The sequence below is a fragment of the Ammospiza nelsoni genome, chromosome 29, assembly GCF_027579445.1.
Source record: "Ammospiza nelsoni isolate bAmmNel1 chromosome 29, bAmmNel1.pri, whole genome shotgun sequence".
Classification (NCBI taxonomy): Eukaryota; Metazoa; Chordata; class Aves; order Passeriformes; family Passerellidae; genus Ammospiza; species Ammospiza nelsoni.
The window spans coordinates 555,105-568,549 of record NC_080661.1 but is presented as its reverse complement, the minus strand read 5'-3'; the positions used below and the strand labels follow the sequence as shown (position 1 = coordinate 568,549).

Genomic DNA, 13,445 nt, shown 5'->3' with positions numbered 1-13,445 from the left:
AGCATGAATCATACCTATTTACCACACAAATTAATATCAAACAAAAACTTCCATATTAAAAAAAAAAATGCTAAAATAAGTATAAATTCATAAGAAGTTTAAACAAGAAAAAAAAAGTAATCCACTATCCCTAAGAGATCTCTATTCCCAGAGATAAAAATAATTTTAAAAGTAAATAATAAAAACTTTTACTTTTAAACAATAAAATCTTTTACCTTTAAACAATTAATCTTTAAAACAATACCCCACAAGTCGACATGGCCCATCAACAAGCTGTAAAAAAGCTTGTAGCAATAAAAACAACTTCACAGTAACAAAGATTCCCAGGAACTGTTATCCATGAAAAAATTAGGAACCACAAAAAACCTATTTTTATCTCTTGTAAAAAAAGCTTGACAAGAAAAAACTTCCTCCCTTTATAAACTTAAACAAGACTATTCTAGAAACAGTAAACTAAATAGAATTTTTAAATTTACTTTCTTTACATTGTCAATGAAAATAAAAAGTTATAAAGAAAAAAAAAGTGTTCAAAAAGGGTTTATTTTAATTCTTACTACTTTTTTATTTTTCAATTTACTTTTAATAAAAATTTCTTTATACCCTTTAAAAATGTTAGGCTTACTTTACCTTTCCCGTAATTATTACAGCGACCTGTGTCGGTCGCTGCTGGTGAGAGAGAGACGGTGAATCTTGTATCTTGATCAGAAGGCTTGATTTATTAATATATGATATAATACATTATAGTTATACTAAAAAGAATATAGAGAGAGGTTTGCAGAGCTGCTAGCTAAGCTAACAAGAGATAGAAAAGAACCCACAACAAAGTTGTGGCTAAGGACTCAGTCCCCTGGCTTGAACTGATGATTGGCTCTTAATTATAAACATAGAAAATGAGCCAATCAAGGTGAATCCTATTGCATTCCACAGCAGCTGATAACAATTGTTTACCTTGTCTTCAGAGGCCTCTGGCCTCCCAAAGACGCAGAAATGTGAAAGAAAGGATTTCTGTGGAGAAATGTCTGCGACATCTCACCTTTCTAAATTGTATAAAAATAAAAGAAAAATGCTGATGTGGAATGAACAGGAAATTCCTTCACCTATAAAATATAGAATACTAACAATTCACTAAAACAATCCTACAATATAAGAAAATTGCAAGAAACAATGCAAAGAGAATTCAAGTCCATGCAGCTGAGTTTCAGGAACAGTCCAAGAGCTGAAGTTGGTTCCCTTGGAATATCTGAGAGTCCTTAGAGTCCTTTTTGTCCTGAAACAGCCTGCTGCAAAAGGAATCCCATCAATAGGTATCAAAAAACCATTTAAAGTCATAACACAATTTTAAACAATATGTACAATTTTGAAATGTCCTTTCTGCTGGCCTTTCAGTGCTTCAGCGCTTCAGAGCTGCTGCCCAGTATTTTCAATCTTTTTTATTTAATTTTTTTTTTTTTTTTTTTTTTTTTTTGATCGAAAAGCAAAAGAGCAGCACCCGAGCAGAGCAATGCCAGAGAAGGAAAAGCCCTGGGGGCCCTGGCCCATGCTGGACCAGCAACCCCAAAACTGGCTCACACAGGGGGACCCGGACTGGTAGGACAAACCAGAACCCCTAGAAACACAAGGAGGCCAAATGATGGCCCTGGCCCAGGAACCTCCTGAGCCCAGCATCCCAGGCCAAACTCATGAGGAAGGCTGTGCATTCCCGCAGGCCTGAACCTTGCTGCCAGCACAATGGCAGCACGGGTAGTGAGACGCTTCCTTTCCCCTAAACCACTGAGGCATGCCAGCAGCAGGGAAATGGAAGCTGCCCCGAGAATCTTCATCTCGGGTCTGGGAATGTTTGTTTCCCACAGCATCACGGCACCACCCCCACTGGGCTGGGGACCAAAGGCAAAACTTTTGGGAGCCCCCTCCCCCTCGCCGCTAGGGCACAAGAGGGGCGGCGGCCTCCATGGGACAATCCCCGAAAAACCACCCCCCAAACCGCCGAGCTTGAAAGCCGGCAGCCGGACTGCCACAACAGTGAGCTGGCGGGCAGCCCCAGCCCCACTGAAGGAGAGACCAGCCTCCGGGGCCGCTTCCTGGGGCGGGCCCGGGGCTGGCGGGCTGGCCATGGGGGGCGCCGGGCCGGGGTGGGGGCCCGCGGAGCTGTGGGTGACGCTGGGGCTGGCCTGGAACGCGGCAGTGACTCTGGCCGTGGAGGAGCCAGCCGAGGAGGGAATGACACTGAGCGTGGGATCAGCCGCGGGCTGCTCCGACAGTCCCGCAGGTCCAGCGGCGTTTTCTGCTGCTGACTCTGGGGTCCGCTGCGGAGGCGCAGTCGCAGTCGCCGTCGCAGTGCAAACAGACAGCAGCGGAGCTGGGAGAGACAGCGGAGCGTCGCTGTTGCTTAGCAACAGGTCAATCGTCAAAAGTGCTGCCTCTTCTGCCTTCTCCGACACAGGCTCTGGCGGGGGCAGGGAGGTCGGTGAAACCGCGGGCGGGACCTCGTGGAGAGGCGGAGACGGGATCTCCTGGAGTGACAGCTCTAGCAGGGGCATGGAGGAAGCCTCGGAGACCGGTGCCGCCCCCATATCTGAAGGCGGAGTCTGAGAGGCCGGCGCTGGCTTGAGCGGCCGCTCCCATCCCCCTGGAGATGTTGAAGTGAGGGGGAGAACGACCATCCTATAATGCATCGAACTCCGAATTTATTGATCGATCAGTCACCTTAAATAATAGTGTTAACGAACTTCATGCATATTCCAAAATACAGCTTTATGATAGGCTAACAGAGAAAACTCTAACCACTCCTTTTGTTTTACAATACCGTTGATTGTTTACATCAAACAAAATCAGTGTTCTCACTGTGATACGAACGGTTCTCAAAACTTTCATAACTGTTCCCAGGGTGCCATCTTTTCCCAGAGAGGATGTTACCTTTGTTATGGGAAGACTGCCTGAGAACTTTACTGTTTATGCAAGGATGCCTGAGAGAGACTAATTGTTTATAGAAGTCAGGCTGGGAACTGCTTTGAAGCTGCTTCACAGCTACCTGCTACTTTTCTCTCAGCTGCATGGCTTCGTGGCCTTTTTCTTTAAGCCATGCTTGAACTAAACTCCCGACACGGAGAGAGAGAAGGGGGGGGAGGAGAACACTCCATCTGAGCATGCTCCGGAGAAAGAGTAAAAAAAACTTCTTTGCGCCGCGAAGTTTTGCCCCCCCCCCGCCGCGAAGCAGGGGGGGGGAAAAAACCCAAAGTCATCACCCACCGGGTCTTCTGCCAAAGGCGGTGGAAACGGAGCCTGGCCATAACAATTAGAGATCCACTGAAAACAAGCTGCTCTGCGCTTCAGGACTGGGAAAAGCTTTATAAATGCTGGGTAGATGGAAGGCAACACGCGTCCCTTGTTCCAGACGAACTGGAAAATGGAGTCCATGCACTCCCAGACAAAAGCATCTAAAGCATACAGAACTTCAGTAAAGAACCCAAAAAGCTTTGCCCATCTAAAGAACCCATAGATATCTGTTTCTGACAAAAAGCAACCATCTTCTCTGCACCAATATTTCCAGAGGGCTATGAGGTTTTCCTCTGAAGGAGGGAATTGAGTCTCTTCTGGCAAGGCATGTGTTTGCCATACGAACAGCCACAAGCTACGAAGGGCTGGTTCATCAGGGATAGAAAAGTGAACAGTACCTTTTGAAAGAGTCCAGCTTGCTCTGGCCAGCTCCACAGGTCTGCTGCTCTTTTCCATCATCTTTCCTGATGGTTTTCCAGAAGAAAGGTTCTCTTTGTGGTCAGCCTTGGCTGTGAACTCTGTCCAAATCAGGATCTTCAGTTCTTCAGCTCCTGGCTTGAATCCACTTTCTGAGGTCACTTCAAACCAACCATCAAATGTCACAGATACAGGATTTTTACCCAGTGCAGCAATTTTGCTCCTCTGGTCTTATCAGATTAATTTTTGCTCTTACACGAGGGGTCACCAGATATTACAGCGACCTGTGTCGGTCGCTGCTGGTGAGAGAGAGACGGTGAATATTGTATCTTGATCAGAAGGCTGAATTTATTAATATATGATATAATACATTATAGTTATACTAAAAAGAATATAGAGAGAGGTTTGCAGAGCTGCTAGCTAAGCTAACAAGAGATAGAAAAGAACCCACAACAAAGTTGTGGCTAAGGACTCAGTCCCCTGGCTTGAACTGATGATTGGCTCTTAATTATAAACATAGAAAATGAGCCAATCAAGGTGAATCCTATTGCATTCCACAGCAGCTGATAACAATTGTTTACCTTGTCTTCAGAGGCCTCTGGCCTCCCAAAGACGCAGAAATGTGAAAGAAAGGATTTCTGTGGAGAAATGTCTGCGACACGTAATCCTATCTCACAACAAAATAAATAGATAAATAATTAACTGACATTAAAACACATCACACTCATCAATACATTAATTAAGAAATCTCAAGACTAGAAAAATCTTAAATTAACAAACCAAAACCACTACAATGTCATAATAAACAGTTTGCCAAAGTTGCTCTGATTTTCTAAAGTTCCCAGTAAAGGCTGTTTTGTTGTTTTGAGCCCCTGAGATTCTCTTGTTGGTATCTCTCCAGTGAGTCCAACTCAGGGTAAAGAAACAATTGTAATTCCTTTTAAATGTCTCATTGAGAGTGTTGTCCGGGGAATGAGAGTCAGGGCTTGTCTGTCCTGCTTGGCACAGCCCAGGAAGGGCTTTCCCAGCCACATTCCACACTCCATTTCCCAGCTGGAGCCGCTGGTGCCTCTGAGTTGTGCTGCCCCAGTCCCAGGGACGCTCTCCTTGTCTGCCCATTCCCCCACGGTCTCTGGGCAGGGATGGCCTCAGTGGCCCTCAGGGGGCTGCTGACATCCTCAGCAACTTGGAGGCTGCTGCTGAATTTTCCTGCTCCAGAGGCTTGTTCAGCCTTCAGCTCTTCAGTGCAGGAATTCAGTGTCCCAGGGCTCATTAACATTAAGAACACCTTAACAAGCCAAGCCTCTGGGAATAATTGAATTTTAAGTTTCAAGTCTTTTGTGGTTATGTAGATCTCAGTAGTGTATTCAAAGTGAATACATGATATTTAAAAAGACAACGAGAAGTGGTATTTTTAGATCCTATTTAGTTTTATTTTCCTGTTAATTTATTGAAATGTGTAATCTCCAACTGGCTGATCTCCCCTCTTTCCCCTTCCACCCATTGGCTTTTGTCTCCCCGCAGACCCCCTGTGAAGAGCCTGGCTCTGTGTTCTCCATCCCCTCCTGGCTGGCACTGCCAGGCTGGCATGAGGAGCCCCTCAGCCTTCCCTGCTCCAGGCTGGACAAGCCCAGCTCCCTCAGCCTCTGCTCACAGCCCAAGGGCTCCAGCCCCACCTTGGAGGCCCTTCCCAGACCCTGCTCCAGCTGCCAGACATCTTTCCTGCCCTGGGCAACCCAACCCAGGCCACAGTGACCTGGATAATCCATGTCCTTGATGTCCTGGTCACACAGCCCTGGCCCCTTGTCCCTATGTCAGGCTCTGGGGTGGATCCTGTGGAACATCCTTTGGTGGAAGCTGTGGCTCCAGGTGGGCCGGGGGGATCCCGGGGGACAGGGACCCTGCTGGGCATGGACAGCATTGGACTTGTTGGGAGAAATTGTGAGGGGGATCTGGGGCAGAGTGACCAACCCAGTGACCTGACAGAGCCCTACTGGGATATCACACAGCCCCTCTGTGACATTACAGCCTGCTCTGTGATGTCACAGCCTTTTCTGTGATGTCACAGACCCCTCTCTGATGTCACAGAGCTGCTCCCTGATGTCATACCAGAGTCTGTGATGTCAGTTTCTGGACTGTGATGTCAGACTTCTGCCCAGTGATGTCGCAACCTTCTCTGTGATGTCACAGACCATTCTCTAATGTCACACAGCCCCTCTGGGATGTCACAGTCTGCTCTGTGATGTCACAGCCCACTCTGTGACCTCATGTTACCAGATGATAAATTGTCTCCACCAGCTGAGCTGACACCTGGACCTTGTTCTCCACAACCCCAGGCCTGTGGAAACCACACAATGCCCATTGTGTGAGAAGGGGAACTGGGAGTTCAGCAGCCTCAGTGTCCTGCCAGCTCAGCCAGGCCCACTGGAACATCGGGGTCCACGACCACCAAGCACCACCAGAGAGACCCCCAGGAGAAAAGAGGAGGAGAAATACATTAATGATTTTTGGAAAATGATTATCAGATGTATATTTAGTCTGGGACAATTAATGAATATGTATGCAAAATACAGAATATAAACAGAAGCTTTCCTGTACTCAGCCTGCAGGGCTTTGGGAGGAGCTGTCCCCCGTGCATCCCCCTGAATAAATAATGATGCTTTTTAATGCTGCATTGGTGCTAAGGAGTTCTCTCTTTTACTGAATTTTTGGTAACACTCCCACTGCCAAGGAAAGCTCGGTCTGCTGCTGTTCACAAACAGAGAAGGGCTGGTGGGAGATGTGGGGCTCGGAGGCTGCCTGGGGCACAGTGACCATGAAATAATCAAGTTTTCAATGTTCTGTGAAAGAAGGAGGGGCAGCAACAAAACTTCTACACTGGAATTAGGAAGGACAGACTTTGGCTTATTTAGGATGCAGATTTGGGGAGTAATGAATCAGGCACTGATTATTTTTAAGGAAAACATCCCTTAAAACAAAGGGGTCCAGGAAGGATGGACACATTTCAAGAAAGTAATAGTAAGGAGATTACAATTGCCAGCCTGTCCCAGTGTGGCAAAAGATGAGCTAGTGAGGGAAATGACTGGCCTGGCTGGCCGTGGAGATTTTGTAGGGAACTCAAGGGTAACAAGAGGTGCATTAACTTTGGGCAGAAGGTCAAGCAGCTTAGGAAATGTTTAAGGATGTTGTAAAGTCATGCAGAAAAAAAGTTAGGAGGTGAAAGTTCAATTAGAGTTTAACCTGACACCTTCTGTGAAAAAAAAAATAGACCATGTTTCCACAATTAAATTAATAGCAAAACATGGGATGAGGAGAACCTCTACTCTTTATTGGATGCAGTGGGGAATATAGTAACTAAAGATAAGGAGAAGGCAGAGCTACTTAACATCTTGTTTGTCTCAATTTTCAATATTAGGACAGGCTGTCCTCAGGACAAGTGCTCTGCTGAGCTGGTAAATGGGCACAGGGAACAGAACAGCCCCTGTAATCCAGGAGGACGCAGTTGGTGACCTGCTGAGCCTCTCAGATGCTCACATGTGTCTCTGGGATCAGATGGGATCCATCCCAGGGGGATGAGGGAGCTGTGGATGAGCTTCCCAGGCTGCTCTCCGTCATTTACCATCAGTGCTGGCTCAGCAGGGAGGTCCCAGAGGACTGGAGGTGCCAATGAGAGCCCAAGGGCTGGAAGGAGGATCTGGGGAACTCCAGGCCTTTCAGCCTGACCTGGGTGCCCGGCAAGGTTATGGAACAGATCACCCTGAGTGCCATCACAGGACACCCACAGGATGGCCGAGGGATCAGAGCCAGCCAGCACAGATTTCAATATCTGCATTGATGATCTGCATGAGGGGACTGAGTCCAGCATCAGCAAATTTGCAGATGACACCAAGCTGAGTGTGAGTGTGGATCTGCTGGAGGGTAGGAGGGCTGTGCACAGGGCCCTGGACAGGCTGGATCCAGGGCCCAAATCCAACAAGGTGAGGTTGAACAAGTCTAAGTGCCGGGTCCTGCATGTTAGCCACAACAACCCCTGCAGCTCTGCATGCTGGGACAGAGGGGCAGCACAGCAGCCAGGCAGAAAGGGACCTGGGGGCACTGATGGACAGCAGGCTGGACATGAGACAGCAGTGTACCCAGGTGGCCAAGGAGGCCAACAGCTCCTGGTCATTGTCAGGAATGGTGTGGCCAGCAGGAGCAGGGCAGGGATTCTTCCCCTGTCCTCAGCACTGCTTGGGAGCACCTTGAGTGTTGTTTGCAGTTCTGGGGCCCTCAATTTAGGAAGGCCATGGAGGGGCTGGAACGTGTCCAGAGAAAGGCAACAAGGCTGGGGAGGGGTCTGGAGCACAAGTGCTGTGAGGAGCAGCTGAGGGAGCTGGGGTTGTTTATCCTGGAGACGAGGAGGCTCAGGAGAGACAAGGCAGTGTCAGGGCACAGGTTGGACTTGATCTCCTAAGCCTTTTCCAACCTTGCTGATTCTGGTTTCTCTGAAGCCACACTTGGAGCAGTTGCAGGATGAGCCCTGGGCCTCCTCTTCAGAAGCTCCAGCAGCCCAGGTCCCTCAGCTTCTCCTGCCAGCTCCAAAGCCCATCCTGTCAGTCCTGCAGAGCCTCTGCAGCTCCTCCTCACCGCCCGGAACAGGGAGCCCCAGAGCCAGACACAGCAGCCCAGATGTGCCCCCCTGGCCTGGGGTGCCGCTGGCAAGGGAGCAGCACCAGGCACTGCAGGAGCCTGCAGACAATTCCTGCAGCACTTGCAGGATGATCCTGCTGCCCAGGGACGCTCCCATGGTGCCAAGTCAGGAACTGCAACGGGGAGTGGGGCCAGAGAGGAAAGGGCAAACAGAGATAGCCTGTTTGCAGGGGAGGGAACAGCAATGGGCAATTGGAAGAAATCTGTATCAGGAAAGAGGAAAGAAAGTAAAGGTGAAGTCAGGGAAATCCTGAGGGCGGTTTGGGGGTGGCTGCCAGGCAGCCCTGGCTCTGAGCAACAGCGTCTGCAGTGGGACAGGAAACTCCCAGCTGATGGGAACAAACTTTCTGGCTGACTGCAGAGGCCAGGACAAACCTGAGTGGTTTCCCTGGCATCCCCCAGCCCTTGCTGGCCCCAGGGGCGGATGGCATTTGTGCTCCCTCAGGTTCATGTCCCCACACCAACAGCATGGGGGTGCTCCCCCTGCTCTGTTCAATGCAAACAGGGGCTGCTGAGCCAGTGCTGCCGTGTCTGTGCCTGCAAGGATGGGGCACCTTTGTGAGCTGGGGGAATGGCCAGGGCTGCAGAGGGGTGATGTGGTTGGCAGCTCCATGAGGACACTCTGGGATGCTGCCCTGGGCTGTGCAGCGCACTGGGGATGGATCAGCCCCTGCTCTGCTTCTCCTTCCCATCTCCCCCAGGGCCCTTGCAGAGCCCCAGCCATGCTGTTTGCCCCCAGCCTGCCCATGGCCAGCCTGGGGCTGCTCACGGGGCTTTTCTGTGCTGAGCATTGGCCTGGCTGTGTTCTTGAGAGAGCCTGGGCAAGGAGCCTGGAGCACCCAGGCTCTTGCCTGAGGCGTCTGTGCTGCCCCAGCAGTGCCCATGGCCTGTCCCTGCTGCAGCCCCGGCACTGCCACCCCCAGGGCTGTGCCCGGCCCCGAGAGCACTCAGGCCCTACAGCAACACCAGGGCCACCAGGGCAGCGGGGCAGGGCCACGGCAGCAGCACTGGCAACACCAAGTGCTGCTGCTGCTGCTGGGCACAGCTGCTGGGCCAGCACTGATCTGCCCCCAGCTCTGCACACAGACATTGCTGCTGCAGCTCCAGAGAAGGCAACAAAAGGGCATCTCTGCAGAAAACTCTGCTGGGAGATCATTTATTTCCACTGAGAGTGCAGCCCCTCATTGACACAGTCTGTGGCCACAGGGAAGATGGAGAGAAACAAAATGAGAAATGGCACAAGCAATGACATTTTTGTTTTTTAAATATGTAAAACTAAAACAAGGGAAAACAATCCCCACAACCAAACCAAGAAGAAGTATGAAAGATTACTTTTATTACAACTTATTTGCAAAAATTGTCCAGCAATTTACTGTCCCTGAAAGCATGCAGTCATCAATCTCCAAACTGCAGCCTTGAGCTCCTGGTTCCTCAGGCTGTAGATGAGGGGGTTCAGGGCTGGAGGCACCACCGAGTACAGAACTGACAGAACCAGATCGAGGGATGGGGAGGACATGGATGGGGGCTTCAGATAGGAAAATATGATAGTGCTGGAGAACAGGGAGAGCACGGCCAGGTGAGGGAGGCAGGTGGAAAAGGCTTTGTGCCGTCCCTGCTCAGAGGGGATCCTCAGCACAGCCTTGAAGATCTGCACATAGGAAAATACAATGAACACAGAACATCCCAGTCCTAAGGAGATGGAAAACACTAGAAATCCAAGTTCTCTGAGGTACAAATTGGAGCAGGAGAGCTTGAAGATCTGTGGAATTTCACAGAAGAACTGGCCTAGGGCATTACCATAGCACAGGGGCAGGGAAAATGTACTGGCTGTGTGCATGACAGCATTGAGAAAGCCACTGGTCCAGGCAGCTGCTGCCATGTGGGCACAAGCTCTGCTGCCCAGGAGGGTCCCGTAGTGCAGGGGTTTGCAGATGGACACGTAGCGGTCGTAGCACATGACAGTCAGGAGAGAAAACTCTGTTCCAATGAAGAACACAAAGAAAAAGAGCTGTGCAACACATCCTGAGTAGGAGATGTTCCTGGTGTCCCAGAGGGAATTGTGCATGGCTTTGGGGACAGTGGTGCAGATGAAGCCCAGGTCAGTGAGAGCCAGGTTGAGCAAGAAGAAGAACATGGGCGTGTGCAGGTGGTGGCTGCAGGCTACGGTGCTGATGATGAGGCCGTTGCCCAGGAGGGCAGCCAGGGAGATGCCCAGCAAGAGGCAGAAGTGCAGGAGCTGCAGCTGCCGTGTGTCTGCCAATGCCAGCAGGAGGAAATGCCTGATAGAGCTGCTGTTGGACATTTGCTGTGCCTTGACATGGGGATCTGTAAAAAATGTAATAATGGATTAGCTGGATTTGGAGAGGACTTTAAATATCCCAGCACAGCCGGGGGGCACTTTACTTTCCCCCCACTGCCTGCCCAGGGTTCTGCTGCCTGGAGATGTCCCTGCCCGCAGCTGCTTCTCTGTGCCCAGGGTTGGGCCCTGCCAGTGCTGCCAGAGCCCAGGCCAGCCCTGGGGCCTTAACTCTGCCCTGCAGACCCCTCCCATCTCAGGCACTTCCCAGGGGCAGCTGTGGCTCTGCAGAGCCATCAGAGCAACTCTGAAGGGGCTTGAAAACTGTCATTGATGCTGCCTCTGAGTTGTCCTGTGCTAATGTCTCTAACTGCCTGATTTCGAATTATTTCAGAAAAAAAATTCTCACCCTGAACTGAGAGATACATATTGATGTGCAATTTCCCACTCAGAAAACCCAGAGCAGTAGATTAATAAAGCAGGATTTCCCCTTGCATGCAGTCCCTGACTCAGTGTGCTCCCTGTATAATCTACTTTAAAATGTTCTGCAGTTAAATGCCATACTGGGAGCAGTCCTGATCAATGCAGCATCCTCCCCACACTAGGAGAACACTTCCAATCCTTACCAGCTGTCTCCTCCCACCCAGATCTTGTCCCCCAGTGCTGGAAGCAGCTGCCAGGGCTGGCTGAGAGCTGTCCCTGGCAGGCAGCAGAGTCCCTGCCCCAGCACAGCGCCCTGGGCTGCAGGACCCTGCTCTGCAGGACAGCCCTGGGCACCCCTGGCTGCTCTGCACAAGAGACAATCAGAGAATGTACTCACAGGGTCTGTAGGCATTGGGATGTTCCAGCTTTAGGAGATGGCTCCAGGAACTGCAGCGGCATTGTCCTGCAGCCAGAGGTTTCTGTGCCAAGGACTGGCAGTGATTCTGCCCCAGGCATTTCTCAGCACCTTCCCAGCCCTGACTGATTGAAGCTCTCTGTGCCTCTGTGCTGTGCCTGGGGTGGCTGCAGGCAGTGCCCCAGCCCTGCTGGGCTGGCAGAAGAGCTGCTCATCAAGAGAAATGTGCTTTTGAAGCTCTTCTTGGTTACTAGGAGCTACCACTGTGCCAGGCTCAGCTCAGCAGCACAGACACAGCACAAGGACTTTAATGACCCTCTGGGGCTTTGTGCTGAGGCCCTGAACATCAGTCCCTGAGAGGGAGCTGAAGAAACCTCTCCAGAACTCCAAGTCAGAATCACACTCCAAACTTTCTTGGACTTTTAATGGGTTCCACTGAGGGACACGACTGAGAAAGTGTTCCCAGGCCCCAGGCAGAGCAGAGAACTGGAGGCACTGATGATAGGTGAGGACAAAGAGAAGTCAATTCTTGGTGCCCTGGGGCACAGCAGGTTCTGTGCCACCAAGGGCTGTGAGGAGACACCTTGTCCTGAGGCCCTGGGGCCTCCTGGCACAGCCCCAGCCAGGCTAGGCACTGTCAGCCCCTTGTCCTGCCCTCAGCATCCCCCCCTAGCCCACATCCCAGTGGCCTCAAGGATCTGCTGGAAGGAGTCCCTGGGGAGCCTTGCTCAGAAATGGCCCTGGGGGCTTCTTAATGATCCCATGGACTGCAGGTTTTTCAAAAGACTTTGGGTTTTGCTTTTGCCTTGGAGTCTCTGAGAGGTTTGTGCAATCATGGCCTCCAATTCTCTGCTGAAATTAGTCCCTGGAGAGGCTTTGTCAGTAACACCACTCAGTGGGGTTCATTAATGCTTCAAGGTACTTCAGTTATTTTAAGGTATTTGGTGTTTCCCTTTTGATCCAGACTCTGTGAGAGGTTTCTGCAATCATGGCCCCAATTATCTGATTTAATGAGTCCCTTGAGAGCATTGTACTGACACTCAGTGGGGCTCATTATTGTTTTGAGATACTCAAGGTCTTTAAGATACTTTATGGATTTAAGAATACTTTAAGGTACTTTTAAGGATTTTCCTTCCCACACTGAGCCTCTGAGAGGTTTTTGTGCCATCCTGGCCTTCAGTTCCCCCCTCCATGGAGTCCATGATGAGCCTGTGTTGGGTATCTTTCTCTGTTCTGCTTTACAACAAAGATGGAACTGAAAGAATTTTGTAAGATTTCCAAAAGCATCCAAACATGGGACAATTAACAATACAACAATCACTAAGAGAACGAATAGTCCTGTTTTAGCTCAAAATCATCCAACCCTTTAGTCCCTTGGATTGGAAGAGCTTATTGACCAAGTCTTTGTTTTCCACTTGAAGCTTCTTGAACCCTTCCTTCAGTAGTTGAATGCTCTTGTGGATTGACTCGCTTTGGCTGGAAAAGTTCTTACAACACAGCTCTGAGTCTACACAGCCATGCTCATGTACCCAGAGTAAAATCTCTATCGCTGTTCTGCAAGGTGGCATGTCTGATGGTCTCTATGTCTGAGAGCAGGCCACTCAGTGTGAGGGAGGTAGCATTGGTTTGCTTACTTAACAGGCACCCAAGATGGTCTTAATTGTCCTAAAGCTTTAGCTGCAGCCACCCAAGGTAGTACACATTGGGGATGCTACACTCCGATAACTGGATTAAAGCTTGCAAAGCCATCTCTTTGATATCATCCAATACTTCTCTGGCGATACCTACTGCTTGATCATCTGGTAGGCTCTGTTGTCCTTCTCCACCTAGATGGTTGATTGTCAATTCCGCCCTTGCCTCATTATTAGCATAGTCTGCTATTAATTTATTTAGTAAACACTTCCATCCCCCTTCCCACAGGATGTATTCTGT

At 49.9% G+C, this 13,445-nt stretch overlaps 1 protein-coding gene across 1 annotated transcript; it reads right to left on the bottom strand.

Annotated features, from left to right (window-relative positions):
• Positions 1 to 2,235: 2,235 nt before the first annotated feature.
• LOC132085191 (olfactory receptor 14C36-like) lies at positions 2,236 to 10,681 on the bottom strand. The gene is made up of 2 exons (XM_059490561.1): positions 9,753 to 10,681; positions 2,236 to 2,356 (listed from the first exon to the last, which is right to left on the bottom strand). The coding sequence occupies exons 1-2, from the start codon at positions 10,679 to 10,681 to the stop codon at positions 2,236 to 2,238; spliced, it is 1,050 nt and encodes a 349-aa protein (XP_059346544.1).
• Positions 10,682 to 13,445: the final 2,764 nt, after the last annotated feature.

What these genes read in the sequence shown, in the direction of transcription:
- LOC132085191 (XM_059490561.1), bottom strand. Translation starts at nt 10,681, where the DNA reads ATGTCCAACAGCAGCTCTATCAGGCATTTCCTCCTGCTGGCATTGGCA. An exon ending in ACTGCATGCTTTCAGGGACA is followed by an intron (nt 2,357 to 9,752) that starts GTAAATTGCTGG and finishes TGTCTCTCCCAG; the next exon opens with CTCCGCTGCTGTCTGTTTGC.